The 25,221-nt window shown below is 43.2% G+C and overlaps 1 protein-coding gene across 1 annotated transcript in view; it reads left to right on the top strand.

Annotated features, from left to right (window-relative positions):
• ACSS1 (acyl-CoA synthetase short chain family member 1) overlaps positions 1–25,221 on the top strand; it is a 217,073-nt gene that overhangs the window by 142,317 nt on the left and 49,535 nt on the right. The window contains exons 7-9 of the mRNA XM_073627979.1: positions 983–1,120; positions 4,366–4,458; positions 23,710–23,822. Coding sequence (XP_073484080.1) covers positions 983–1,120; positions 4,366–4,458; positions 23,710–23,822 — 344 coding nt within the window. The remainder of the gene's footprint in view (positions 1–982; positions 1,121–4,365; positions 4,459–23,709; positions 23,823–25,221) is intronic.

Genomic DNA, 25,221 nt, shown 5'->3' with positions numbered 1-25,221 from the left:
GGGCCACGTAACAAGCAAGACAAAACAGTATGGGGTAATCTTCAATTAGTAAACTATAACTAAAGGCAAAGCTTTTTTTTTTGGACAGAGCGGAGATGGAATAGAACAACTATTAGGTTTTTATTGCTGAATGTGTCCCTGTTAGGTAAATTCACCCTTTCTATTTGTACAATTATTATTTAAAGTGAACGAAAAAGAAAATCCCAAATTTTGGGTTGTCCCTAGACTGCCGGGCGCTATAGTGTCAATATGCCTGAAGCGGGTAGTCTTGTGCCAATACACAGAAATCCCCCTGCACATGCGCATATGTGTCGCAGGTCTCTTACAGCTCCTAGATACCTGGAAGACACCGGCGGCGCAGAGTCAGGAGGCTACAGGCAGTATTGCTGGAAACAGGATATATCTTCAGTAGAGGAAACCCTTTATATTAGCCTTTTTAAGCAGGCCATACATTGTACATTCTGACTGTACAACTTTCTTTAGATTTACCATCAACTATCTAGTGCAAGGGCATGCCTGATTGAAGAAGAATTGAATAGATTGTTTAGGTTTGTCCTTACAGTACATAGTTTTGTAGATTACATAGTGTATGGTCAGCTTTAGGGGCTGTTGGGACAAGTGCAAATGGATTTTTTTTTTGTGAAAGTGCATTCATACTGTATACCTTCATCTTTCTAGTGGCACATGGATTTCTTTCTAATGCGTGTAATTGCTTTCATAATATTGACTCTCCTCTGGAATGGAAATCTTTACTATGCAGTTCACATTTTAAAGGGCTCCTGTGAATGAGTGAATCACGTAATTCTTTAAATGCCAGAATTCACTGTATGTTTTGTAAATACACACGTGACATAACTAGACGTGTGATCTTTTATGATTACTCTTTTTTTAAAACCTATCCCTTTACTATAGAAGCCAAGTTGTCACGAGTAGTGCAATTTAACAAGTGTGTTATATAAGTCGTGTGATTGTTATTGTTTAGGGCGGTACTGGGAGACAGTGGAAAGGTTGAAGATTAATCAGTTTTATGCGGCGCCAACAGCAATACGTCTGCTGCTGAAATATGGAGATGAGTGGGTGAAGAAATATAATAGGTCATCCCTGAAAATGTTGGGATCAGGTATGTAGAGAATAACAGTAAAATTACATAATATCAGTGTGATAACATAATCGCAGTAAAATGTATATAGAAAAGGGGGTAAGCCACAGTTACCCATATCCAATGGTGGATCAATATTGGGCTGAAACAAGTCGCCATCCAGAGACCACTGATGCAAAGGGGGCTCATCATTGCTAGCACTGAGTTCTTCTACCTTTAGTAAAGCTGAACTCCAGCTGATCTTTGTTACAGCCTTACTTTTGTATATCACATACCTGAGGGGCCACTGGGGAAGCTGACAATCATTGTAGAAGTCGGCGCTACTACAGTGATAGCTGTCCCTGATTGGATGAGATGGAGATAAGGGGCAGTGATGTCATGATCTCCACCTTGTCCAATCAAAGAATGCCTTGTATTCATTGAAAAAAATACAAGGCACTCTGTGAATGGTGCCAGTACACAGTGAGTGAAGCTACTACAATGATTATCAGCTCCCCTGGTTGCCCCTCGAGTATGGGATATGCATGCTTATATTGGCCTAATCTGGACCCCCCACTTCCTTCATTTCATTATGTAGTAGCATACATGGCTAATGTGTGAAGCGAGGGGGTGGTGTAGAAATAGAGACAGTGCTGGAAGATATGCATTGTAGTAATATTGTTACCATGTATGTTAATTTGTGCTTTTTATGTGCAGATAGAGTATCCCTTGGTCTGTACATCTACTACCTTCAGGGCCGTTGATAAGGCAGGACAGCCAGCCCTTCTGTACTGGGCCCAGGCCCCATCAGTTCAAAAGGGGGATTCCTGCTGAGCAGGAGGTACAGATGTACTGTTTAATTGCAGGCAATGTTACTCTTCTGCCCTACCTTGCAGTGCTGCCAGCTTCTACTCTTTATCCCTCCAACTGCACTGCAGGGAGAGTGGTTCTAGCACATGGGCCCCTTCCATCTGCCGTCTGGGCCCCTGTGTGTGCCCCTTTCCCCCCCCCCCCCGCAGTGATGCCAGCTTACCTCCTTTCCTGCCAGCAACTGCTGTGAGCACACAGGGGGATGTTTTAGGATGGATAGTGGGGAAAGGGGCCAGTAAATATATCATTTACTGTTCCCTTCCTTTCCTGAATGAACAAAGTGAGCAATTCTTACAAATCACTCTTGTGTCCATTCATCACTGAAGCATAGTAAACTGTGTTTTCTATGCTTCAGTTTGTGAATGAGCTGGAAGCCTCATAGCGCTTCCTATTCATTTGTCTGTACAGCTGAGGCCACAGAGAAAGGGACTGATAAATCTATGTCTTACGTCACTTCCAGTGGGGGGGGGTTCGGGGGGCAGTGGGCCCTGTCAGGTAGGCTCTATGGGGCCCTGTGATTTCTAACAGCAGACCTGACTACCTTGCAAGGTTAAAAATTGTTTTATTCAACCGCCTTGGTTTTCCCTAATTAGGTCTAATCAACTCCTTTTTACCTTTTTAATGTAAATATTTTTAGTAATATTTTTCTTATTTTTTCTTTAATTTTTTTTTGTGGCACAGATAAAAACAACTTTGTATTGTATTATATAGAGTTGTATTATGCTTTGTCCCAGAAGAATAGTTTTTTAAAAAGGGCAAATTGCAGAATAAAATGCAATACCATTGGTCAATTCGAGTAAAAAATGTCTATAGAATAAATAATCATCTTTGCTGAAGTTGATACTTTAATGGAATTACTTCAGTAGCGTGAGTAATGACAAAGTTATTGCCAAATTAGAAGGCCAATAAAAGAAATTTAAAAAAAAATGTGTTAGTTTGTAAGGAGTTAATAAGTGGGAGAGCTAAAGTGGTTAAACAGGGTGCATTTAAATATGAACTTTAGCAGGAATAGGGTTGTAGAGGAAGCCACTAATTAGCCTCCGCTGTAAGCTCTTAAGCTGAGAGGGAACATACTGAAAGGAGGACAGGAGGAGAGTGCAGAGTGGAAGAGACAATGATATATCAGTTTGCTCTCTCAAGAAGACGTGGTCACAACAAAAAGCTGGATGAAAAGCGATTTAATACTAAACTGTGTTGGAGGTTCTTTACAGTCAGAGCAATAAAGGTGTGGTGGCTTAATAAAACTGTTTAGTGATTTTCTCAGGGACCACAATACAGGGCCGGGACAAGGGGTGAGCAGAAGGGGTGGCTGCCCGTTGAAAGGGTGAATTTGGTGTGCTGCAGGGGGGTGAGTATTGCTCTAGGAGGGGACATTTTGGGTGGAGGGGGTACTAAGAGTGGTGATTTAGGGGGGATTTGTGTTGGAAGGGGGGGTTGGGGGGGGGATTTGTGCTAGGAGGAGAAATTTGTGCTGGGAGGTGGCATTTGAAGTGGGGGGGGAGAAGATGTGTACCAGGAGGGGAAATTTTCAGTGTACAGGAATTGTGCTGGGAGAGGTAAATTGTATTTTTTTTGGAGGGGGGGGGCATTAGAGCTGGGGGCATTCGGGGGATGGAGGGGCAAAGATTTGTGCTGAGAAGGGGGATTTCAACAGGGGGTCAGATTTGTACTGGGAGGAGGGGGGGGGGATTATGCTTAGGGAGTAAGCATGCAGATTATTACACAGTGTTTTTGGGGAGGGGGGGGGGTTTGCTGACACATAATGCTCATACATCTAGGGGGGAGCTGTTTGGCACATTCACCCTGGGCTCTAGATGACCTTGTTCCAGTACTACCACAATATGCAGGTATATGGGAATCCATGGTGACGGGTACACACACACACACATACATGCAAATGTAGGTTGAACTGATGTACCTGTGTCTTTATTCAACCTTATCAACTATGTAACTATGTAACAACTAACATTTGTATAGTCAGTGTTGGTTTCTATGCACTGTGGTTGCAAATTGATAGCATCAAAGAAAGTGGAAATGCCTTTGATATATTGCAGGAGAACATTGAAATCTTAAGTTTTCATTAAGATAAAACTGATGCTGTGAGTTAAATATTGTCTTATTTATGAAACTGTTCTAGTATAGCACTCTAGAAAAGAATTTGCATGGAGGTTATTGGAGTTTAGCATTTGACAGCGTTGCTATAAATTACACCCAACCAGGCACAGAAATTCCACTGTCATTATCACTAACACATTGCTGTAGCCCCCTGCCAAGCCGTGTGATATTGTCACATGCTTGGAAAACGTTGCCCTTTTTGAACTTGTTTCTTCTTGTCCTAGTTTGCCAGGTCACTCCTATTGATGTACAAAATGCAGTATGCTTCACTGACTTAATTCTTCTTGGATTTTGCTTTGCAGTGGGTGAGCCAATAAACCACGAAGCATGGGAATGGTTTAACAATGTGGTTGGGGAGAGAAGATGCACCCTTGTGGACACCTGGTGGCAGACAGGTAAATGGTGGTACTATTGTACATTTTTAGACCGAATTGAGCTCATTTAAAGGGAAACTATAATGGTTTCTTCTAGTCAGTTTTATTTATTTAAATCTAAGGGCCAGTCCAGACCTGAATCGCACGGGAATGCATTCAGGGTTCCTGTGTGATTCCTGTGCGACTGTTTCAACCCATTCATTTAAAAGGACTGAAATTTCATTGGATCACACAAAAAGTAGTGCATGCAACACTTCAAAAACACATCTCACTAAATTGCATGGTACTGCGATATCATGCAATCCATTGCAGGCAAATGCACTGCATTTGCCATCTGCATTAGGGGTGTCGCTAGGAATATATCGACACCCGCAGCAGATTGCACACCCAGTGCATTTTGAAGGTGGTGTAGGAAACGCACACAGAACTTGGGTTTCCGCACTGCATTCTGGTGTGAGCGAGCCCTAGAGATTTTTCCCTTTCAATAGTATTTATTGCTTTTTAACAGGTGAAAATACAGGATACATTCTAAAAACACTTAAGATAGAAACATATCTTGGCCAACACGGCCTACGAGGCATTAAGAAAATATAATGCAAACACAAGTATCACAATAGTTAGTGTACCATGGGTGATTAAGTAACTACATTTAATTTTGACTGAACTCAACCCAAATATGGTTAGGCATTATTGAGAATATCATAACTTGAAATTACAACTGTTTAAGAATATATTGCCCCTAGGATTGTCAGATTATCATAACTTGGAATTATAACTGTTTAGGAATATATTGCCCCTAGGATTGTCACAACAGTACTTATTAGCGTGCTGGAGAGAAGAGGGTAGGCGAGAGTCCCACCTGCCACCCCCTATGGGATCACGCTGTGGATGGGGGGACCTCAGCCACCTCGTATATCTCCTCTCCAATAGTTTTTATTAACATTTAAACCGGACTAGTTTTCAAGGCAAAATATTGTTCGCATGAGATCAGCCTTTCCGTATACACATTGTGTTAAAGTACTAAATATGTGAACAGTTAGGTATACTCTACCAAAGATGATTGTTGTGTTTCTTATCGATTTATACTTCAACTTGACGAACTGCTTAAAGAACCTGTAGCATGTAATGAGTGACAAGGAAAAGTAACCGGCAAAAAAAAACAAGGAGGAGAACCTCAGAAAAGGAATAAAAAGAAAGGGGGCGGGGCTAGTTATCTCTTACTTGGGTCCCTGTCCTTTCTTTTGGCTTCATTAAGATGAAGAGGAGGGCCTCGTACTATGTTACCATTTGGCCTCTTTCCACTTACTGATCTCTCGTACAAAATTCTAGGGAAGAAAACTTACAAAGGAAAGGAAGGAAGAAGAGAGAAAAGAAGAGAAGAGGAAGAAATAAGAAGGAGGGGGGGAGTGCACCCCTGTTGTTCTCTACTTAGCTATTCTAACAGCTCATAAACCTTCAGACAGATATTTTAACCATGGTTCCCAGACCCTATCAAAGACTGGTTGTTTATCCAGTAATATCGCTGAGAGGCGTTCATTGATCATGATCCACGACAACTTCACTTTCACCAAGTCGAAGGGGATCATGGGCGCTCTCCAGGACCTAGCTACCGCTATCCTGGACGTAAAGATAAATGATATGAGTTTCTTTGTGTGCCCTGGCACTCCCTCTATTTAGTTTCCCAACACCGCCTTTTGTGGTGATTTAGTTAGATTTACCTGGGTTAGTGAGTAGATAGAATTATAAATGCTTATCCAAAATTGCCTGACTTTAGGGCATGTCCACCATATGGTATACTGTGCCTTCTATTCCACATCCCCTGAAACATAGAGGGGAGGTGCCTGGGACATATGTTGCCACTCTCACTGGTACCATGTACCATCGCAGTAGACTTTAACCACTTGCTTACTAGGCACTTAAACCCCCCTCCTATCCAGACCAATTTTCAGCTTTCGGTGCTCTCACACTTTGAATGACAATTACTCAGTCATGCAACACTGTACCCAAATGATTTTTTGTCCTTTTTTTCATACAAATAGAGCTTTATTTTGGTGGTATTTGATCACCTCTGGGTTTTTTATTTTTTGCGCTATAAATGAAAAAAGACCGAAAATTTTGAAAAAAAACAAATTTTTCCTAATTTCTGTGATAAAATTTTGCAAATTCGTAATTTTTCTTCATAAATTTTGGCCACAATTTATACTGCTACATATCTTTGGTAAAAATAACCAAACATTTGTGTAAATTATTTGGTCTGTGGGAAAGTTTTAGAGTCTACAAGCTGTGGTGCAAATCATAAAAAAATTATCACATCTGATGTACTGAGGCCTATCTCATTTCCTGAGACCCTAACAAGCCAGGAAAGTACAAATGCCCCCCAAATAACCCCTTTTTGGAAAGTAGACATTTCAATGTATTTAGTTAGAGGCATGGTGAGTTATTTGAAGTTGTATTTTTTTCCCACAATTCTTTGCAAAATTTAGATTTTTTTTTTTTTCCCCACAAAATCGTCATTGTAATAGCTTATTTCTCTCACATGGCATGTGTATACCACAAATGACACCCCAAAATACATTCTGCTACTCCTCCTGAGTATTACGATACCACATGTGTGGGACTTTTTCACTGCCTGGCCACATACAGAGGCTTAACATGCATGGAGCACCATCAGGTGTTCTAGGAGCATAAATTACACATCACATTTCTCAACCACCTATTACACTTTTGAAGGCCCTGGAGCACCAGGACAATGGAAACACCCACAAAATGACCCATTTTGGAAAGCTAACACCCCAACGTATAATCTATGAGGCATAATGAGTCTTTTGAATGGTTTATTTTTTTCCAGAAGTTTTTGGAAAATGTGGAAAAAAATTTTACATAAAGTTGTCCGTTTATAAGATATTTCCAACACATAGCATTTAGATAGCAAAAATGACACCCCAAAATACATTCTGCTACTCCTCCTGAGTATTACGATACCACATGTGTGGGACTTTTTCACTGCCTGGCCACATACAGAGGCCCAACATGCATGGAGCACCATCAGGTGTTCTAGGAGCATAAATTACACATCACATTTCTCAACCACCTATTACACTTTTGAAGGCCCTGGAGCACCAGGACAATGGAAACACCCACAAAATGACACCATTTTGGAAAGCTAACACCCCAACGTATAATCTATGAGGCATAATGAGTCTTTTGAATGGTTTATTTTTTTCCAGAAGTTTTTGGAAAATGTGGAAAAAAATGAAAACGCATTTTTTTTTTACACAAAGTTGTCCGTTTATAAGATATTTCCAACACATAGCATTTAGATAGCAAAAATGACACCCCAAAATACATTCTGCTACTCCTCCTGAGTATTACAATACCACATGTGTGGGACTTTTTCACTGCCTGGCCACATACAGAGGCCCAACATGCATGGAGCACCATCAGGTGTTCTAGGAGCATAAATTACACATCACATTTCTCAACCACCTATTACACTTTTGAAGGCCCTGGAGCACCGGGACAATGGAAACACCCACAAAATGACCCCATTTTGGAAAGCTAACACCCCAACGTATAATCTATGAGGCATAATGAGTCTTTTGAACGGTTCATTTTTTTCCAGAAGTTTTTGAAATATGTGGAAAAAAAATGAAAACGCATTTTTTTTACACAAAGTTGTCCGTTTATAAGATATTTCCAACACATAGCATTTGGATAGCAAAAATGACACCCCAAAATACATTCTGCTACTCCTCCTGAGTATGGCGATACCACATGTGTGAGACTTCTACACAGCCTGGCCACATACAGAGATCCAACATGCAAGGAACACCGTCAGGTGTTCCAGGGACACATAGCATGCACATACCAAGAATTACACCCCAAAATACATTATGCTGAGCAAAGCGTAAACAAAAAAGATTACCTGTGGTTGTAGTAGCGCAGTTGTGCACAGGAGGATAGCACTGGTCCAGGCAGCAGGCAGGGACTTGGTCAGCAGCGGCAAACACAATTGTCCAGGCAGCAGGCAGGGTTACTGTCCATATAAAGTCCAGGGTCAGTGCAGGCAGAGATATTGGTCCTGTTAGTAGGCAGGTCCATGTGGTGTGGTCAGTGCAACAGGCAGAGGCATGACGGCAGTAAGTACTACAGGCAGAAGTAGGGCCTCGTTCAGGACAGAATGGGGACAGGGGTAGAGGCTTCTCCCACCCAAATCTCTTTGAAGCCTCCGAGTCTCTAGACAGAATCGTTAGGCAGAAGCGTGGTCAAATAACAAGCCAGGGTCAGTTACAGAGGAGGCAGTGGCATAAGGGGTGTGAGGGTAAATTGCAGGAACGGAGGCTTACGTTTACCATACTTCGCTAATAATTTAGTGAAGTATGGTAACGACGAAAACATTCACCTACGCAGAGGCCTGGTTCAGAAGGACATTGTGCACAATAATAAGATGTGTCTCTTCTGAATCCAGCTCTGGTACACACCTTACATTTTTTTTGCCGTCGTTGGCCTGTTGGTTTGGGAGGGATCTTATCTGGAAAGTGGCGTTCGGAGAGTCGACTTAGAACATCTGATCGGATATTTTCTGGGGGGCCGTTCGGGAATGTAAGGGCAGTGAAAACTTCCTCCTGGTAGCCAAGGAAGCGTTTGGGGTTTTGGGTGGAGTTACGATAAATGACATATGAATTGTAGATTGGCCAAATGAAAAAAATAAATTGCGACTTTCTTATACCAATGGTATGTCCGTCTTGTAGCAAGGTACGGTTCCAGCATCTGGTCATTCAAGTCGACTCCCCCCATAAACAAATTATAATCAAAGATGCATTTAGGTTTCTGTATGGGGCCATTTCTTCTGGGGATTTCCATGAAGGTATCATCGTGGATTGAAGACAACATGTACACATCTCTTTTGTCTCTCCACTTCACTGCCAAAATCTCGTTGTTTCGTAAACTCGCCGTTTCTCCTTTTCTCAATTTTTTATTGACCAGACTTTGAGTATTGGCATAGTAGGACGTTGGATTATTCGCAATGAATTGTTGTGCATAAAGATTGCACTGGGCCACAATATTTGACAGCATGTCCTCGGTAAAAAATAAATTAAAAAAATCTTTTGGGGAAAAATTCTCCGTGTTCACCTGGACTCCTGGCTGGGCAGTGAAAGGGGGAATGTTGGCTTCTCCTGAATTAGGAGGAAGCCACAAGGGGTTCTGCAGGGCATAGGGAAGGCTGGCTTGGGTCCTTGGCCTTTCTTGCCGAGGCACTGCGGTGCTGGTGGATGGCACTGCCGTGCTGGTGGATGGCACTGCCGTGCTGGTGGATGGCACTGCCGTGCTGGTGGATGGGACTGCCGTGCTGGTGGATGGGACTGCCGTGCTGGTGGATGAGACTGCCGTGCTGGTGGATGGGACTGCCGTGCTGGTAGATGCCACTGCCTCCCCACCAGAACGCCTTCGTTTGGCGGGTCGAATCTCTTCCTCCTCTGAGTCACTCAGTGTTTCACTACTGAGGACTGGCTCATAATTTATGTCCAACTCAGAATCGGAGTCGGAAAGGGAATCCGAAAAAGAGAGCTCCCCGTTGCTCTCGTCGGCCTGGGACAGTATTTGGTACGCCTCCTCGGCGGAAAAGCTTCTTTTGGCCATGGTTGCTAAGCCTGCACTGATGGGCACTGATGAGGCGGCACTGATGAGCACAGATGGGCACTGAGGTGGCACAGAGGGGCACTGATGAGGTGGAACAGATGTGCACTGATGAGGTGGAACAGATGTGCACTGATGAGGTGGAACAGATGTGCACTAATGAGGTGGAACAGATGTGCACTAATAAGGTGGAACAGATGTGCAGATGTGCACTGATGAGGTGGCACAGGTGGGCACTGATGAGGTGGCACAGGTGGGCACTGATGAGGCAGCACAGGTGGGCACTGATGAGGTGGCACAGGTGGGCACTGATGAGGCAGAACAGGTGGGCACTGATGAGGTGGAACAGATGTGCACTGAGATTGCACAGATGTGCACTGATGAGGTGGCACAGCTGGGCACAGATGGGACGGCACAGATGGGGCGGCACAGATGGAGCGGCACAGATGGGGCGGCACAGATGGAGCGGCACAGATGGAGCGGCACAGATGGGCACTGATGAGGCGGCACAGATGTGCACTGAGGCAGCACAGATGTGTACTGAGGCAGCACAGATGGGCACTGATTGGCACAGGTGGGCACTGATGAGGTGGCACAGGTGGTCACTGATTGTGCAGATGTGCAGCTGGACACTGATCACCGCTGGGCAGACAGGTGGGCACCGATTGGCACAGGTGGGCACCGATTGGCAATGTACTGATGGTGCACTGTGCTGATGGGGCACTGTACTGATGGGGCACTGTAATAATGGGCACTGTAATGATGGGCACTGTAATGATGGGCACTGTGGGCACTGTAGGCACAGTAAATCGCACAGGTACACTCACAGATTGCTGACAGATCTCTCTCTCCTCACACGCTGTCTCTGTGTGAGGAGAGAGAGCCGGCAATGAGAGATGATCTCAATTGTTTACATTTCAGATCATCTCTCATTAGAGGCAGCGATCGCGCTGTAAACGGCCGCTGTGATTGGCCGTTTACAGCGATCTGTGATTGGCTGTGTCCAAGGGACACGGCCAACACAGAATTTCCCCGTTGCGCGCTCGTGAGCGCGCACGGGGAGCGAGGAAAGGGGACATCCGCGCTGAAGCCGTCATTCGGCTACGGCCGGATGTCAGGTGGTTAAAATTCGCCTCTATCAGTGAGGTGTTGATATATGATTTTGAGGCGAATTGTGCAATTTTAACCCATTTGTCAATTTCCATCTTTGCCTCTATATCCTGTTCCCACTTGTTCATATAAAATAGTTTTTCCGACTTTGAGAACAAGATACTGTATATTTTCGAGATGTGGCCTGTATGCTTGAGCCCTAGAGATTTTTAAATTATTTTTTATTCATACACAATCTTGGTATTGAAAATAAATATTTAATACAGGGTGCACCCATAACATGCTGTCTTTGGATGAAACTGGAGACAGCGTCTGAGTCACTACTCTAACTGAGGCCCATCCACACCATAACACAGCATATGCGGCTTCATACATTCGAAATGAATGTGTTGTCAATGCACAGATAATTAGGCACTGCGTGATTTTTCTCAGATTAGGACAATACAATAGAGAGAGCTTCTGCATATATTCCTTGCGGTGGCTAACTTTGCATTACAATGTACTGCAGTGCCCATCCACACTGCATTATAACGTGAGTCATGATGCATGTTGTAAAATGAATGAGCCTTCATTCAGCTTTGTGTGTAATTTAAACTTGAGCTATTTAGCTCTGTAAACACAATATAGAAGAGTACATTATGCTTTGTTCATTTTTTATTCCCGAGGTTTACAACCACTTTAAAGCGGAGTTTCACCCAAAAATGGAGCTTCCACTTTAAGTGATGGTGACCCCCTTACATGCCACATTTGGCATGTTATTTTTTTGGGGGGATCGGATACTCTCTTTTTAGAGGCACCCAGCTCGCACTTCCTCCCGGGGCTCCGCAGCGCCGGGAGGAAGTTCACCTCTCCCCCCTCCCTTCCTGCAATCTTCTGGGACATGTCACAGGTCCCAGAAGATTGTCCGGCCATTCACAGCATGCAGCGCGGCTCACACATGCTCAGTGCATGCCCGTCTGCGAAGCCAGGCGCCCACAGTTACAATGCCGGCGCCGCAGAGAGGAGGGAGAGAGGAGCGGGAGAGGAGCGGGGTTTCGTTCGCCCGCATCGCTGGACCGTGGGACAGGTGAGTGTCCGATTATTAAAAGTCAGCAGCTACACTTTTTGTAGGTGCTGACTTTTAAATGGGTGGAACTCCGCTTTAAGGTAGATATCCATCTATTTTTTGGCCAGACTTACTTTTTGTAAGGCTACATTTTCTTGCTAATAGTGTATTTGTGGATTTGAGCTATGCATCTATTTATTTGCGAAAAGAAAGAAAGCCAGTGAATATGCAATATTCAAAACCCATTAATGAAAATAATGTCTTTAAATAACAGAAAAATATCAAATTATCTTGTGAACATGCAGTGAACATTTATAAAATATTAACTGCATCTTATCTAAGATTGGCAGACTTTTTGTGTGTAAAGTCTCCAACCTTGACTGTCCTTACATGCTGTTGTAAACTTTTTTCATGTGATTGTATGCCCGTTCTACAGTAGACCTTGTCTGCCATGGAAAGGTATACTCCTAGGCACACAATGACAAGTGACATTTCATTAATGTGTTGGACATTTGGTACCATAAATCCCCATCCCAGAGGTATCACACTGATGGTAGGAATAGTCATTCATACCTGTGCTCAATGTCATCTTTCAGAGAAGCTTACCCTTGTAGAATATGTAGTGACTTAAAATAATTTTTTCATAAATCACAAGAAAGCTTGCATCGCCCAGAAGCACATACATTTTGGATCCCCCACCACTCTGTGCAGTTGCGAGGAGCAATGGAATTACCTGTTACCTCTGAGTATGGAGGAGACTATGATTTACCCTATTTTTTCAATGAACCTATTCTCTGAATGACACCCATGCTGAGCGGCTGACCTCTTGTGTTCAAAATGCAGCAGGGCAGCCGCTCGGCACAGGACCCCAAAGCTAGTGAAGATCACAGGAGTATTGGTGTCTACTACAGTGATTTGCAGCTTTTTGAGGGACCCCACAGGTATAGTATATTCATATTTACATTGACCCAAGCTGGAGCAATGAAACTAGGTAAATAAATATATTCTTGGAATTCTTCTTTAAATATTTAAAAATCAGAGGGTTTTTTTTGGAGCTGGATGAATTATAAGAGACTCTTCAGCATTTTGCAGTAACTCTTTGGCGAAAAAGTTAGTGATGGTGGCCTACAACCCAATGCCTGCTTGTGACATGAGTAACATACCACTCTTCTGCTAGTATGGCCTTCAACATAATAATAAACCTGCACGATGGGAACTAAGAACACCCTAATTCAGCAACTTTAACAAAATCAACATTTGGGACTTGAGGCACAGGAGTGCTAAAGTGCACCCGTCACAAGAGGAATATGTAGGCTGCCTATGCCAGCTTCTTTCTGAAAAACATATGTAGTACTACCCCCGTAGGAGCCGCTGAATAGTATAGGACCTTTGTGCCTACTGCGACCTTCAGGACACTGTGACCCTTCTGACATTCTAGGTTTAGTAATGCATCTTGCAACCACACCAAGGAGTTTGTCAGAACTCGTTTTCAGCATACAATAAAAAATGCATTAGGCAAAGTATTAAAATATAATTTTTTGTATTGACACAACTTAAAATAGTAACAATGTCAACAATCAGGTGTATCAACAGCTGTAAACAGGTAGACAAACAGCTACAAATGGTAAATGTCATATAACTGGCATAAAATGAACTAGCTAACTGGACTCAGTTAAGCTGTAACAATAACCCTGAAGTGCAACTATGGCAGTTAGAATAGGAAAATATGGGATCCGGAGGCTATGCTGCCACAGAGCACCCAGGGATATGACAGGCCTAGGCTGTAGAGGATAGCAATTCTGGGGAATAACAATATCCTAATGTCCTTATGAATGTCCTACAGGGATGCTAGATTTTCTGCCGGCATCATTGGGGCCTTATTATTTTCCTGGAGGCACTTAACAATAATGCTGATGGTTCTGCTAGCTAGGTATTTATGGAGAATGTACAGTATTCTATTAGGCAGAGTTCTGCTCTCATAATACTAACAGTATTACTGGGCTTGCTCTCAGAGTGATGTGAAATAACTGGGCCTGCTTTCAGAGTGATGTGATATAACTGGGCACACTACCCGCTTACCAAACCTGCTGGTGATGATGGTCATTGTGCAACTGAAGACATACACTGGTGTGATGGTCGCTGTACAACTGAAAGCATTCAATGATGTGATGACCACAGAAGGCATGCACTGGTGTAATATCCGTAACGCCGCTGAAGGCATTCACGGTTGTGATGACCATTGCACCGATGTGTCACAAGCAAATTGCCACTGAGAATGGACAGCCTCTGTGTAACTGAGGGCCTTACCCTTCTGAAGATGCTGGTTCACCCTAATGTGCTCACTATGGTCCCACACTGTCAAGAGAGCGAACCTACCCAAAACAATTTCTTTAAGGCCTTCTGAACCTGCTTCTGCCACAGGTCTTCTTGGAAGTTTCACACCAGGCTTCCTGGAAGTTGCAGTTTAATCAGTCCACAATACTGTGTTATAAGGTGGTTTCTAAAGTGGTTCTAAAAGTCTCATAATTCTCTTCTTTGTATTCAGTGGTAATCCCCATCTAGTGGTTAAGAAAGGGCACAGGATTTTTACAGCTCTGTCATTAGGAGAAGGTGAAAGTCATTAGGCACAGTAGTGTCTCCTCTCCTCCATACTTGCGTATCCCATTACTTGGCTACACATAGTTGCCCTGCTTTATCAAGTTGCACAGTTTACTGATGATGGGAGAAATGTGCCCAGACAATTGACTCTTGCACAGTTTCCAGAAAAAGGTCATTCTATTTGAACTGAGTCTGAGATTAGTTCAAATTTTGCAGTGTAGCATGAAAAAACAGTAAGCAGCCAAGATCTTCCCTTCCACCTGATAACCCACCCTCAAGTTCCCCATTCCTGCTGATGCCACCGACAGTATAGATGGAAGAAAGTCTGCTACTGTTTTTGATAGAATGTTTCACAGAACATCAATTGGTGCAAGAAAATACACACCTTGCCAAAACTTTACACTGCCACTTACCTACATCTGGCCCTTCAAATGAAAGCTAATCATCACAACTAAATAAGCCACATTGGAAAAATAAAACTAAATTCTAAATCTAACAATAAATAATATTTCTTTGTTCAATAAATGAATGAAAGTGAAATGTTGTCATGTAGATTTCTTGTGTTCTTCCACTGACACTTGTCCCTGGAGCTTTATGTGGTAAGAATGTATAGTTGGTAATGTTTAACAAAAGCAAATCGTAACTTTACTGCTTTTACTTTACCGCTAGCCTGTAAAGTTCATTCCCTTTTGCAAAGGTCTCAGCTAACAGAGGAATTTTCCACTGTAGGGTATTTAATTCATAAAGATGCTTTATCATGCTGCATGCTGTTTTAGGAGAACAGGTTTTAATGTTGTTCAAGTAGTAGTGGAACTCATCTGCAAGATTTAGTTACCAAAAGATATAAAAAAATATATAAAACAGCAGGGCTAGATTGCAGTGGCTAACCTACTTAGCCCCTCATGGAATATATCTTAAAGTATATAATAACGTGTCACATACACTTTAACATGTAATTAAATATCGAGTCATTTTTAAAATTTTTAAGGCTGCAGCTTTCATTAAAATAATACTTGGCAATCCTGCCTTGAAGATCCTTGTTCAGGCAGTTGCATGGCCCTATTTAGACATAAAGCTGCAGTTCCAGTTATTTAGGCTTGGTAAATTCCTGCGGGCTGAATGAAAGAAATCAGCACAGATGGCATAGATGAATCTCACAATGCAGCTATTGTATTCTGACAGCCGGCGTTGCCAGCTGTCAAAATACCTGAACAGTGCAAGTGCCTGCATTTGATTGGATGCAGGAGCTGTTCAGCCAACAAGTTTCTGAAAATTTTTCAAACAAAGGAAGTCAGGCAGAGTGGTCCCGAGATGGCCATCCACTGACTGAATTTTGTCCAGTTGATTAGGAACCAGCCAAATTCGCTCACTATGTAGCCAGCTCTAGCCTATCGTGAGGTTTTATGCAAGCTTCAGTGAGTAGCCAATTCAAGTGATGTGGTGCAACCAACGTTCTTAGCTAAATTCTTAATAAATACTGCACAACAAATGCTGAGTTAAATCTAAATTTTGTTAAATTCTTGCTATGCAGGTACAAATGTTCAAGAATTGTAACCATCAATATTCTGTTATTTACAGCAAACCGAATTTAGTAATTGTTATTTTATATTTTATTGTTATTTAAATGCTGGAGAGGTCTTTGGATAATTTTTGAATATTATATCATTAATTAATCTGATTCAGTGGTAGACTACTGGCTTTTCATTGGTAATAGATCTCTCTCGATCCCTCACACGCAAAGAATATATTTTGGATTATGTAGTGTGGACTATATTCAGGACTTATTTTTTTTTCAAAGATTAGTTGCAGGTACTCCTTCCTTCTGAACAATACCCTACGACAAAATACCCCCAACAGCAACAGATCCCCACCAGCAACAATACAGTAGATCAGCAGTCAGCATCAAAAGACCCTCCAGTAGCCAGCAACAATAGACCCCTCACTCAACAGTAGATCCATACTAGCAACAATTGACCCTCTAGCCACATAAAACCCATCCATCAACAATAGATCCATGCCAGCAATTACAGACTTCCCCAGGAACAATAGACCCTTGGCAACAATGGCCCCCCCCCCCCCCCCCCCTAGCGACAATAGATCCCCTAGCAGTCAGCACCAGTAGAAACTCCAACACACCCCAGCACCCCATTCAGTGTCATAGTATTGTTGTGGTACTACCCCATTCAGTGCTGGAGGTGCCGGAACTGCACTCCCTGGAATTCCCGCTGAAAAAAAGCCCTGATTATATTGAAGTAGGCGTTTTTAATTGCATGATCAACTGATGGGTTTAAATGTTCTCCAGCCCATACCACTCCTACCTGTATGATTAAGCTCTAGGAAGGTCAAAACATGTCAGAGGGACGTGGCCTAAAGGTGGGGACTGTGTCAACAACCAGCTAAACACAATAAACTTACCAGTGGGATTTCCGTGGAGTGCAGTCTCGTTTTTCGATTTTGTTATATTATTTGGTTACCCTACCAAACAATAAGTTGCTTCCTTATGTTTCAGACCACACATACAATATATTGCATGTCTTATACAGTATGCCATTGCACAGAGCAGGTAAGTATAACATTTTTTTTATTTTAATGTAAAAAAAACACCTTGACTGGCCCTTTTTAATAAACCACACGAGCAGACACCAAGACAAAAAAAGCTGATCTCTTTTATTTTCTTAGCAGCTTGGATAGCTAGAGCTAGGTCTTGGAAGTCACCCTCCTTCCCCTTTGATTTGGTCAAAGCAAAAGTGTCATGGATTACGGTGAATGAGAAATTAACAGCAGTTCTACAGGACAAAAAGATTTATTTAAAAAAAAGGGATCCATGGATACATTATATATTTGGAGATTAGAATGAGATCTGCTGTGTTGGGAAATAGTGTATCTCTGGTCTTCAACTTTCCCCCATTTTTTCTCTTAACTCCCCTCTTAGGCCTCATTCACACGAGGCGGACTCCGTTTACACGGAGCCCGCCTCGGTCCGCCGGCTCAACGGGAGATCTCTCCGTTGATCTCCGCTGAGCCGGCGGATGACAGGTCCCTCTCTGCTCACTGAGCCGCTGCTGCCTATGGAGGGATCGGTTGAAAACGGACAGCATGTCCGTTTTTGTCAGCTCTCACCCGATCCGATCCACCAGCGACGGATCCGGACGTAGGGCCATCCGTCTGCTTTTAGTGGATCGGACCGGGTCGGATGTCAGCGAATATGTCTCCGCTGACATTCGTCGCTCCATAGGCTAACATGGAGCGCCCGTTCAGGTCTGCCATCAAAACTGACAGGCGGACCTGAACGGTCTGATCGTGTGAAAGGGGCCTTATTCAACGGTTTTTCCCTCCTATTCTTCTTCTAAACATCTTCTGGATTTGATTAGGACCTCGTGATTATGAGTGATTTGGAACACCCATCTTTGAACGAAGATGAAATTGCATTTATTACCTTTACCATGCTCAATTAGTTCTTCTATATTGTTTGACATGTTCTAATTTTCAATTTATTGTAACTTGCAATATATGCACTATGTTGACATTTGTCTTCCAAACGACCTATGGATGGTCTATCTGTATAACTGTCATCTTTTGTACCTTGTACAAAACAACTAATAAAAATTATTGGGGAAAAAAACACCTGTACGATCACTTTAAAGTGGAGCTCCAGGCTCTATCAGAAAAAAATGTAAATTCAGCTACTACAAATACTGTAGCTGCTGACTTTTAATGTTAGGACACTTACTTATCCATGAATCCAGCGGTATCTTCACACCAGCCGATTTTTCAATTAGCTATTGGGTGCTGCCGCTGCCATTTCCACTAAGGGAAACTGGCAGTGAAGCCTTGCGGCTTCACAGTCGATTCCCTATTGCGCATGCACGAAGCGCGCTGTGCTTTGGGAATGGCCCGGCGTCGGGGGAAGGAAAAGGGGGGGCCGAACTTCCGGCTGATCTCGCCGCGGTGAGATCAGCCGGAAGTTGGAGCAGGTACCTGTCAACTCTTGAGCTTTAGCCTAGCTAAGGACATTATTTTATTGTCTGCATGAATAAATCACTGACATGTCACAATATACAGCAGCAGTATTATTTTTTTCCAAAAGGTCTGCATTTTATCATTAGCAGTCCTTGAGCTCCAGACAAGTGGTTTTGCTTAGGTTTAGATAATGTCCTCAGCTTCAGACAGCATTTCCTCAATCTCCTCTCCCCTAGTGATTAGACGGCAACACTGTAATCACAAGGTGAGAGAATGCAACAGGGGCTGATCTGTGAGAGACAATTTTCAACATAGCCAAATGTTGAACAGAAATCAGGATTTATATGACTGTGCCATATCTGAGGCAGAAGCTCAGTCCTGGAAATAGATGCTGGTCCTGGATGGTGCCCTAACAAAGACATCTTTGTTCTGGAAGGAAAAGCAGTTGATAGCATTGTCAGGTTGAGTACTGATTGAGGTAATAATCCCTAGAATGCAATGCTAAACATGCATGCAATAAACATGAAAATATATATATATGATGCTAAGTCATCTGTAACAGTGGTACACCATAGAAGGCTCAAAAGCCTATAATGTTCACAGTTTTCTCCATTTACATGTGTGATAAAAGGAATTGTCTTCTAAAACCAAATCTGCAATTTCTCCAGCAGCAATCTCTTTCATAGCTATATTATAAACAAAATACATAAATATAACTTATGGTTTAAAAAAACAGTAGCAAAAAAGTATGACCTATCCACCCTTGATTTGAAATCCAGAGTGTCCCTCTTTAATCCACTGGACAAAATTAATTTGGTGAAAGCTTCTTTGTAAAAAAAAAAAAAAAAAAAAACAACAACAACAATTAACCGCAAACCTGTCATCTATGCCCCTTTGTTCTGTTAAAGGGATATAGAGATAAACTGCGACATACATTTAGATATTTTATGGATACAGTAAAATTCATGAAAAAAAAAAAAGAAACGAAACAAAAAGAAATATATATTAAAAGTATTTTGTAGCCTTTGCAGTGAATACTTAGTGCCGTGAGTGGGTTAATTGTCATTACAGAGGGATAAGCATCATACGTATTAACCATCTCTGCCTTCCAAGGGACCTACTGTACCAATTACAGTTGAGCTTTGTTTAAGGAGATTTGAAGCGATTAAGTTACGGTAATTAGAGGGGTCTCATTTGCATGTACTTAGTCAAATTAATTTGCAGAGATTTATTTAATATCTTTTTAATTTGTTAAGTGGTCCACGTGGATTCAGATGAATATTGTTTACATACACAACCTACAAACTCTCTGCATGACAATATTTTTCCTCTGGCGCTGTCCTATTGGCTACTTGGCCACAAATAGTGGTTTCATGTATTAAAGGGTCCAATTAAGGCTGACCCTGGTAGGGGAAGTCTCCGAATGTATCTAATTCTGATCTTCTCAGCATAAGAATGATTAAGATTTGTGGGCAGCATAATCTCAGGATGCAGATAATGGGCAGCATAGCCTAATGCTGTGTAATAAAAGTAATTTGGTGCCTCAAAGCTCTTTATATATTCACTTTACTGATAAGGCAATGGATAATTCTCTATCTGGGATAAATGAGTTGACTTTGCTGAGGCTTAGTTAATTGCTCAAAATGGCTGCTTAGACTATCACGGTGCATTTGTTTACTTTGTGGATATGCCTTTTTTATTTTAAAGTAATACTAATGCCTCAGATAAAGCTGCTTTCATTACAGAAATGTACATATAATGAACTTTTACAGCAAACCTATCATGAAAAAAAAAGTGTTTTTCTGCAATCGGTGACATCCTACTAAAAATGCCAGCTACCTGGTTCTTAAAGCAGAACCTCACCCAAAAACAGAATTTCTGCTCTTCTGCCTTCTCCTCCCCCACCTTTTTAACTTTTGGGCACTTTTTTTTGGGGGGGGGGAGTGGGTACCTAGTTATGATAGATGCATGCTCCCATTTCCCCCCCCCCCCCTTATTTGCCTGCAGCCTTCTGGGACATATCACAGGTCTCAGAAGGCTGCAGGACCATTCACAAAGCGCAGCTCCCACATGCATAGTAGATGGCTGGATGTGAAGCCACAAAGAGTCACAGCCAGATTCCTACACTGGACATTATGGTGACGCTGGGGACCCAAAGACCAGTGAAGAACTGCCCCAGGTGAGGACATCCCTGGACAGGTGAGTGTCCTTTTATTAAAAGTCAGCAGTTACAGTATTTGTAGCTGCTGACTTTAAAAGAGAAGTATGTTTTTTTGTGTTATATTCATACTTACCTAGGTGGATGCAGCATCAGACCGATGCTGCAGCTGTCCCCGGTGTCTCTGCTCAGTTCTCTCCCCTCCCCAAGTGGAGCATTGCTGACTGTCAGTCAGCATCTCTCCTGCTCTGCTCCTCCACGCTCATTGGAGCGCTGAGCTGTGGAGGGCCGGGAATGGCCGTCTCAGCGGCTCACTGAGACTGTCATCAGTCCAGGCACCTGGCGGATCCAGACTTCGGAAGTCGGGATGACGTGCTGCCTCGACTGATAGCAGTGACGTCAGTGGAGAGCGGGCTTCAGTCCGCTCTCCGCTGAAAACGGGTCACAGGAGTGCAAACCGAATTGCACACCTGTGACCCTTAGGAGAAGCCCAGCCTAAAACTCTCAGGCTGGACTACTCCTTTAACATTTGTGAGGGGGACTGAAGATCCTCTTTTAGGGGGACTGACTTTATTTGTTGTATACTGTATATATTCAAGGGGAGTCATTCAGAATTTATTGAAACTATTGAATGAGTATGACAGACAGATGTTTAATATTTTTAGACTGTGGTCAGCAATGGCAACCAGTGTACTTCTCTCCTGACAGTGTAAAGTGTTGGTAAACTTGAGTAAAAAAATAGATCTTATTTGCTCATTTTTGGTCTGCGTATTTAGCCCCAGTGCATATGTTTCCGACGTTTAAGTGCAGCAAAAGGCACAAATGCATTGTCCAGCCCTACTGCCACAAGCCTATCAAACTCTATGAGAGGCTGAAAGCTGCTGCAGTTTGATGTGGCCTGACGGTGCGTCGAGTAGTACTAATATTTAGGGCAGTATGCACCCAGAAAGGAATGCTGGGAAAGCAGATTTCATGCATTCTGGTCAATCGTCCTTGGGCTAATACCGCCCTAAATGTTCATACCACCATGTGCACTGTCCAGCCTTGCCAACTGCAGCAGCTTTCAGCCTCTGATAGAGTTCAACCGGCTGTCGGCAAAGAAGCTTAATGGTGCACCTATGCCTTCTGCCCGCATCTCATGCACAGGGGCTAAACACCCAGTGTGCATAGGACCTATATAAAGTGAAAGTGATTTTTTATTGAAAGTGTTTAAGTGTCCATCCAGCCAGAAACCTTGTGAGTTGATAACTTCCTGTGCTTTCTGCCTCTGTACTGTAAGTTAACTTTGTTCCCTGCTATCTCTGGGAACTACAGAACACTTCCCCCTGTTATGGAAAAGAAAGGGAGGTGTTATGTAGTCCTAACACAGTGTTAAAACTTGGAGATAGGCTTTAAAAATTAAAAAAAGCTTCTTAATCCTAATCTTTTAACTTCAAATACTAGAATTTGGTTTGCATAAACCTTTTAGGCATTTATACACTATAGAATGCATTTTGGCCACATTTTAATTTGTTATTCAACTCTCTTTGTTTGGCAAACCATTGGCATTCAGCCTTTTTTTTTCCGTGTTTTCCCAAAAGTAAGGGACAATTACGTTGTACTGTATATAGAATCCTGACCTATGGGTTGTGTTTTTTTATATTATATAAGATTTTTACAAACACAACCGCTTCATTTTCCTATGGGATCATCAGCCTTTTAGGTTGAGGTGATTCTAGCTGTATTACCGCAGTTGTAGGCAGGTGCAGTTTATCCTCCTTGCTGTAGGTGGTGCCAGTTCCTGTGCTGCTGTGCGGGTGGAAGTGGAGCCTGAGAGGTACATTGCACCTCTGCAGGTACATTGCACCTCTGTAGCTGTCATCAAGGGATTGAAGAGGAACCATGCTGTCAGGGACAGTGATTTAGCCTAGGGAGAGGTTCCTGCTCGAGGAGGGAAAGCTCTGTAAGATCTCTGCTGTCCTCCTTCTGTAATCTCCTGAAGAGCTTGTGTCACCACCTCGCCATACAGTCACCCCTCTTACAGATGCAGTGCTCGGTATTGTAGGCCAGCCTTGTGAGACACATAAAGTATTGAGAGATACAGTTGGCCACCAAAGTTACTTATACTTGTGTCGTCACTGTTACTAAGTTCTTGTTCAAGAGCATTTGGAACTGTTTCTGCAAGTGTTTGCCACAGTTACTATAGCCATCGTACTTATGCTAGAGATTGCAGATTATAGTTGCCTTGTTGATTGTTCACTTACAATCTGACAATACAATGATTATTTAACCCTTCCCTGGACTCTGTGTGCTGTTCCTCCAATTTTTACTTCAATTTCAAGTGAATGGGCTGGCCCTCGACACGCAAAATCATGAGAGAATCTGTCGTTGAAAGTCGCATAGTGAGAAGGTTTGTTCCCACTACTATATGTTTAACCTATTAAATGAAGGGAAACAGCCGGAAACTCTGTAAATCATAATATTCTTTATTATTGCATATTACTTGTGCTGTGATCAGGCCTCATCGCCACTGTTTTTACTCGCTGATATGCAATAATAAAGAATATTAGGATTTACAGAGTTGCTGGCTGTTTCCCTTCGTTTGATTGGTTTGTCTTTTGGTGTTGAGAGAACACCTCAGCTAGAGCACCCGAAAGATGGCCCAATCTTTGATACCTCAAGGTTCCACTGTTCAGAGCGATGCACCAGCTTTCTTTATGTTTACCTATTAAGTTGAAAAATATGTCTAAAATGTGTATATAAAGAGATGTGCTCTGCTTTACAGAGACTGGTGGAATCTGCATCTCCCCCCGTCCCTCCGAGCAAGATGGTGAGATTGTCCCTGGTATGGCTATGAGGCCTTTCTTTGGCATAAGACCTGTGCTTCTAGATGAACAGGTGAGTGACAAAGAAATACACACTTTAAATTATACACCCAGACAGTAATGTGGTCCTCTTCATTGCAAATAGTTACTGTGAAGAAGGAACCTAACAAGAATGGACTGTGGATGTTGTTATTACCCGCAAAGTGACAGCAGCAGGACTTGGAGCATACTAAGTAGTACATGGGGTGATAACATTCCTGAGCTGTTGACAATTAGCTTAAGTGGTTGTAAAGGCTGCAAGTTTTTACCTTAATGCATATCTGAATTAGGTCGGGTTCACACTAGTGCGACAAACGCTCCGACATTGGGAGCTCATGTCGCATGACGTGTGAAAATCAATGTTTCCCTATGGGAGCCGTCCTAACTGGTCCGACACAAGTCGGTCCGACTTTGAAAATGCTCCCTGTACTACTTTGGTCCGACTTTGATCCTACTTCAGCCCACTGACTATCATTGAAGTTGGATTAAAGTTGGATCGCCGTCTTGCATGATCCGACTTTGGCATGCGACTTGTGCTCAGATGATCTTGAGGGGGAACTCCGTGTCAAATTTTAAATAAAAACTGGCATGGGTTTCCCCTCCAGGAGCATACCAGGCCCTTGGGTCTGGTATGGATTTTAAGGGGAACCCCCTACGCTGAAAAAACGGCATGGGGGTCCCCCCCAAATCAATACCAGACCCTTATCCAAGCACGCAGCCCGGCCGGTCAGGAAAGGGGGTGGGGATGAGCGAGCGCACCCCCTCCTGAACCGTACCAAGCTGCATGCCCTTAACATGGGGGGTGGGTGCTTTGGGGCAGGGGGGCGCCCTGTGGCCCCCCACCCCAAAGCACCTTGTCCCCATGTTGATGAGGACAAGGGCCTCTTCCCGACAACCCTGGCCGTTGGTTGTCGGGGGTCAGCGGGTGGGGGGCTTATCGGAATCCAGGAGCCCCCTTTAATAAGGGGGCCCCCAGATCCCGGCCCCCCACCCTATGTGAATGAGTATGGGGTACATCGTACCCCTACCCATTCACCTAGGAAAAAAAAAGTGTCAATAAAAAACACACTAGACGGGTTTTTAAAGTAATTTATTAGGCAGCTCCGAGAGTCTTCTTCGGACTTCTTCCTTCTTCTCCGCGGTCTCTTGCCTCTTCTCTGCGCTCTCTGGTTCTTCTCCCGCTCTCCAGTATCTTCTGCCGGGCTTCTCCGCTATCTTCTGCTCTTTTGCCCGTTCTTTTGCTAGTGGTGGCCCGGTCTTCTCCGCCGCCTTCTACCTTCTTCTCTTCTTCCGATGTTGACACAATGCTCTCTCCCACTGTAATGCCATGTGCGCGGTCCGCAACGACCTATATAGGGATGGGACGGGGTCACCGGGTGATGTCACCCGTGACCCTGCTTCTTATGACGTCACAGTCCCATCATGCCCCGGGA

This window comes from Aquarana catesbeiana, linkage group LG04 (genome assembly GCF_042186555.1).
Source record: "Aquarana catesbeiana isolate 2022-GZ linkage group LG04, ASM4218655v1, whole genome shotgun sequence".
Taxonomy (NCBI): domain Eukaryota; kingdom Metazoa; phylum Chordata; class Amphibia; order Anura; family Ranidae; genus Aquarana; species Aquarana catesbeiana.
Note: the sequence above shows the minus strand (reverse complement) of the source record. Positions and strands in the feature narration are given on the sequence as shown.